Below are 5,910 nucleotides of genomic sequence, written 5' to 3'. Positions count from 1 at the left end.
TATGTGGTGCTGAGGAATCGAACCCAGGGCCTCATGCATGCAAGGCAAGCACTCTACCACTGAGCCACCTTCCCAGCCCCTCTTCTCTTTCTTTCTACTATGGCAGGTAAGCGCCTCACGGGCTTTCCCTGCCCGGGCTGGCCTCAGATCACCATCCTCCGCCCTCAGCCTCCTGAGCCGCTAGGATGACAGGTGGGAGCTGCCGGTGCTCGGCTCCGGCCCAGCTTCATTTTGAGGCTGGGATCCCCCCCTGTGAGGACCCCCTCACTCCCAACCCCCCTGCGCTACCCTCACCCCCAGGCCCCTTCCCACCCACAGTGATCCAGAGTGGGTTAGGAAAATCGCCATTATTATTACAAGTCTGGCAGAGGTTGGGGGGGGGGAGGGAGGTGTGTGAGGGTGTGGGCTGGCCAGTGGGTGGGCAGGGCAGGGCTGGGCTTGGTGGGGGGGGCGTACCAGCTGCAAGGCCAAGTTCCCAGCCCTGGACACTAAGGGCTCTCCTGTAGGCCCCTGGGGGAGGGAATCAAGTCTACTGGATGATGGACAGTTCCAGCGTCCAGTGGGGGGCCAGGCCTGGGGGCTTGTCCCGCCCCTGGGGCTGGGGGCGTGGCCTCTAGTCCTGGGCCCTGGGGCCGGGCCTAGCTCCTCTCGGCCTTCTGCTGCCTCAGGGCCTGCAGGAAGACGCCCTTGACCTGGCCCAGCGTCTCGTGGTACACGCGGAAGTCCTCCTCCTTGCCCCGCAGGGCGCTGCCCAGCGCCGCCCTCAGCATCTCGTTCTCCTCCGCCAGGATGGCCAGCCTACATCACGGGTCGCCAGAGAGGCCTGAGTGGGGCTGGGAAGGCGGCTCGGAAGCCCCGGGTTTGATTCCTCGGGGCCACAGGCATGGAAAAAGTCCCAAGTGGTGCTGTGGCTCACGTGGTAGAGCACCAGCCTTGAGCACAGAGAAGCTCAGGGACAGCGCCCAGGCCCAGAGTTCAAGCCCCACAATGGACCAAAAAACCAAAGACAAAACCCTGCCCCCACCACACCCCCCTGTAAGACCAGCCTTCTGCACAAAATAGATACAAAAGGTTCCAGGAACACTACTGCCCACCCCTTCCCAAATACCTCTGCCCTTTCAGGAAGCGGGGGGGGGGGGCACAGTGGGGAGGAAGGGTTGGTACCTGGTGGTCAGTTCCTGGATCTGGGATTCCGCTGGTACATCCGAGAGCTCGGTGGCAGAAGACAGGTCTTTCCTCTCGCTGCTAGCTGGGTTGTGTTTGGTGGTGGAGGCAGGTGCACCTGCGGGGCCACGGCAGCCACTTTGTGCCACGAGGCCAGAACCCCCACCCGCACTCCTACCCCACCTCCAACCAGGGCTTTCTGTTTTCCTTTTCTGCTGTGGCTCAAGGGGTTGAGCGCCAGCCTTGAGCCAAAGGGACAGAGCGCAGGCCCTGAGTTCAAGTCCCAGGGCTGGCATCTCCTCCCCACCCCCTTACCCCCTTCCTCCCAGGGGCCTCCATACCTGCTTTGTTCCTGGAGGCTTTCTGTGGGGTCCGGCCGGACTCCAGGCGGGTCTTCTCCAGCCTCTGCTCTAGGACCACGGCGCGTTGCCTCTCCTCCTGGAGCCTCCGCTCAGCCTCCAGGAGTCTGCTGCTGCTCTCCTCCACCCTGGGCGGTTTACAGTGGGGAGCTGCAGGGCCAGGTTGGGGGCGCGGCCCTGTGCCCCCCTCCCCAATCCAGGCAGCTAGCTCACTGCCACAGTGCCCGGCTACCAGGGAGGCAGAGGGGGGAGGATCACGATTTGAGGCTGGCTCTCATTCGCTTGCTTGTTGGTTTGTTCGTGTGGGTCACACAGGAACCCCGAGTTTAAAAAGACCACAACGACAAAAATCTGGGGGTTTTGGGGGGGGCGAAGGGGGAAGAGGGGAGTTTCCAAGCCCACTGGAGGTCCTGGGGGAGTGGACTGCGATCTTCCTTTTCTGCTGAGCTCAGACCACGATCCTCTGGATTGTGGCTAAAGAAAAGGCAGGCTGGCCCTGACTCGGTCTCCAGGCCTGGTCTCTGCATCGCCCGCTATCGGCACACCCCTCTGCTTTTAGGGCCCCGTGCCCACAGATGGAGGCCACCTGCTAATCCCGGATCACCTCCCCCTCTACGTTAGCGTCCGTCACGATGGGTCCATCTGCACAAATCCTCTTTGCTCGGTAAAATCAAGTGCTCACAGACCCAGTGGCAGGCAGCACAGAGCACATGATCACAAGACCATCCCGCCGTCCCCAGGGGGAGACATTTGGACAATTACTTGGCGCTGAGACCTGAAATACCCTATTTCCTTTTTCTTTCTTTCTTTGTGCCAGTGCCAGTCCTGGGACTTGAACCCAGCGCCTGGGAGCCATCCCTGAGCTTCTTTGTGCTCAAGTCTGGTGCTCTACCACTTGAGCCACGGCGCCGCTTCTGTTTTTTTTTTCTGTGACTGTGGTACTGAGGAGCTGAAGAGCTCAGAGACGGTGCCCGGGCCCAGAGTTCAAGCCCCACAACTGACAAAAGAAACAAAAAAAAAAAGAATTCGTACTGGCACGAATAGCAAGTCTGATCTGAGCAAATTTGCTGAGTAGCAAAGGATGATGCATAATGTATAACCTCGCTTAAAAATTTATTACAGGCTGAAAACTGAAAACCAGAAATAGAAGGCTGCTGTGACTCAGTGGAGATGCAGCAGCGAACGGGAAGAAGTTGCAGCTTTTCTTTTTTTTGTCAGTCCTGGGGCTTGAACTCAGGGCCTGAGCGCTGTCCCTGAGCTTCTGGGTGGGCGCTCTACCACTTGAGCCACAGCGCCACATCTGGCTTTTTCTGTATACGTGGTGCTGAGGAATCGAACCCAGGGCTTCATGCATGCTAGGCGAGCACTCTAACTTCTGAACCACCTGCCCAGCTCTGAGTTTTTCTTTTCCACTCAAGGCTGGTGCTCTACCACTTGAGCCACGCCTCCACCTCAGCCTTTTTGGCTGGTTCTATTGGAAATAAGAGTCTCATGGACTTTTCCAGCCCTGGGCTGGCTTCGAACTGTGATCCTCGGCTCTCAGCCTCCTGGGTAGCTAAGGATGGATGACCGATGTGAGCCACCAGACGCCCAGCCTAAGAGTTCTTGCTACAAGGCGCTCTGTTGCTCTTGTCTTGCTCTGACCCTTGGACTTGTGGAAACAAACACAAAACAAAACAAAACAAAACAAACCCCACATCTCCCTTCCACTTAATTGGGCAGAACTGGTTTCTCCAATCTTCAAAGAGTTCCACCGGATACTTGATCCTGGTGACTCTCAGCAGTGTCCTTTGTATTTTTGTTTTTTTTTTTAACCCAGGGAGGGTGTCACATGGCTGAGCCACATGCTGGTCTGGGAACCTGCATTTCTTGCCAAGAAGGTCACTTGAGCAAGGAGCCCTGATTTATTTTGGCAGAGAGGTCAGCATCCTTTGGAGCAAAGCAGCTTTCCCGCAGTGCTCTTGTGTTTTTGCTTGTGTTCTTGTGGTTTTGTTTTGTGCCAGTCCTGGGGCTTGAACTCAGGGCCTTGAGCTCTTGTTTGGCTTTTTTGTTGTTGTTGTTGGTCGTGGGGCTTGAACTCTGGGCTTCGGTGCTGTCCCTGAGTTCTTCAGCCCAAGGCGAGCGCTCTACCACTTGAGCCACAGCGCCACTTCTGGTTTTCTGGTGGTCCATTGGAGATCAGAGTCTCACGGACTTTCCTTGCCCGGGCTGGCTTTGAACCATGATCCTCAGATCTCAACCTCCTGAGTAGCTGGGATGACAGGCGTGAGCCATCAGCCCTGTATCCCCCAGCCGGGGCCCAGGATGGAGAGCTCGCAGGGTGTCCCTTGATTACCGTTTCTGCAGGACGGTCACAAACTCCTGGAGCCGATCGCGCTCCACTTCGGTGGCCTGCCACAGGGCCTTGATCTCTGCCACCTGGGCCTGCCAGCCTTTGTGCTCTGGGGAGTCTGAGAACCTGGGGTGAAGGTGGAAGGCAGAGAGAGGAGGTCGTGAACAGCTGAAGACAACAGCTGGGAAGGTGGCTCAGTGGTTAGAGTGCTCGCCTCGCATGCACAAAGCCCTGGGTTCGATTCCTCAGTACCACGTCCACAGAAAAGGCCAGAGGTGGCGCTGTGGCTCAAGTGGTAGAGCGCCCGGCCTTGAGCAAAATGAAGCTCAGGGACAGCGCCCAGGCCCTGAGTTTATTAAGCCCCAGGACCCCCAAAAGATAAAATTCAAAGGAAGTGGGTCTGGGCGCACTGTAACTGGAGCTGACCGCCCAAGCGCAGCTCCGATGACAGAAGACGGGGTTCAGAAGCAGGGGGACAATGCCGCCTTCTGTCCACCATTTTGGCACTGAGAACACAGGGCCCATTGATTCCCTGAGGCTTCGTTCTCTATCAAACACGGCCGGCCGAAGAGCCGAGCCCAGGGTATCAGTGACAGGCTGGGGACCGGGATGATTTAAAAGCTCCCCCCCCCCAGGTCAGGGAAGGTACTAGAAGCCAGAAGGGCCTGATGCTGCCTCTAGCCAGGTCTTCAAGGCTGAAGTCACCTGATTCCCCCCAGGACCCTCACCCCAAGTTCCTCATCTTTGTCACCCCACTTTTTATTTTTTGGTACTGCTAGTCCTGGGGTTTGAACTCGGGGCCTGGGCGGGTGCTCTACCCCTTTCACTGCTTCCGGCTTTTTTCTGGGGATGGGGTGTGGAGGAATCGAACCCAGGGCCTTCGTCCATGCTAGGCGAGCGCTCTACCATGGAGCCACCTTCCCAGCCCCCATCTTTGGGCCCTTGAGTGGAGGGGCTGGTAAACGCGGGGTATGGGTAGGGGGTGGGGGGGCAGGTGCGTACCTGGGCGAGGTCTGGTGAGGGCTAGGCAGGGAAGGCCTGGTGAGCGCCGATTCCACCAATGTGTGGCCGAGGCTCGACACAGAGCTGGACAAAGACGCGGCACGGGGTCCGTCAGAACTGGGGGACCCGGGGGGGGAGCTTCTGGGGCCTCATTTCTGCACGTGAGCTCCACTTCTGGCTTTTTCTTGGGGGAGGGAGGATTGCTGGGAGATCGGTATGGCGCTTGCGGGAGCCTTATTGTTGTCAGGGTCCTGACCCCAGGTGGCAAAGGGCCTTTGAGCGACAGATCACTGGGTGTCTTTGAGGGTCTGAGGCCAAGCCCAGAGAGGCTGTCACGCAAGCCACTGTCACCCAGCAGTGACGTGAACAATTGGCCCCGTGGGTGGGATCTTGTTAGGGAAAAAGAGGAACCGGCTTGGGATAAGGATTTACAAACTGGAAGGTTTTTGTCTTACAGGGGGTGTGAAGTGGGGGTGTGGGGTGTGTGTGTGTGTGTGGAATTACAACATACTACCAGACTGCTCACGCAGGAGCCGAGGGTAAAGAAGGGTATATCTTGAGATGACTTGTGAACTGTTCATCTTCAATCAGCTTATATAACTGTGTTTGAGCCTATTCACACTAGCCATTTGCAAGCGGACGGAACCTGAGCTCAGCCAATCCGAGCAGAGGGGCAGGGCCTGCTGCATGAGGGATAACCTATGTACCTGTGTTTGACCTTACTCAAACCAGCCAATCAGGAGCAGACTGTGAATCTGAGCTCAGCGAATCCGAGCAGAGGGGCGGGGCCTGCTGCATCAGGGATAAATAGGGGGGGCCAGCCAGCCTGCTCTGAGTCGCTTGCTGGCCTGATCTCTGACTGGTTGCTTGCTGGCCTGATCTCTGACTGATGGCCGCACCCTTCTGCGCAGAAGTAACTTTGCCTGGCTGAGGCGATTCTGTGTTTTCCTGGCTATCACGGTGGCGATTCCAGTGGGTGGATTTATCATTGTGATCGCAGATTAATCAAACCAGACCACTGGCGCTGAGACCTGAAATACCCTATTTCCTTTT

General features: G+C 57.4%; 1 protein-coding gene across 1 annotated transcript in view; it reads right to left on the bottom strand.

Moving 5' to 3' along the window:
- Positions 1–638: 638 nt before the first annotated feature.
- The window catches only part of Ccdc13 (coiled-coil domain containing 13), a 19,610-nt gene continuing 14,338 nt past the window's right edge, over positions 639–5,910 (bottom strand). Inside the window, 5 exon segments of the mRNA XM_013030232.1 lie at positions 639–798; positions 1,165–1,282; positions 1,506–1,651; positions 3,859–3,981; positions 4,858–5,005. Of these exon segments, the coding sequence (XP_012885686.1) occupies positions 639–798; positions 1,165–1,282; positions 1,506–1,651; positions 3,859–3,981; positions 4,858–5,005 (695 nt within the window).

The sequence above is a fragment of the Dipodomys ordii genome, unplaced genomic scaffold (assembly GCF_000151885.1).
Source record: "Dipodomys ordii isolate 6190 unplaced genomic scaffold, Dord_2.0 Scaffold128, whole genome shotgun sequence".
Lineage (NCBI taxonomy): Eukaryota > Metazoa > Chordata > Mammalia > Rodentia > Heteromyidae > Dipodomys > Dipodomys ordii.
Note: the sequence above shows the minus strand (reverse complement) of the source record. Positions and strands in the feature narration are given on the sequence as shown.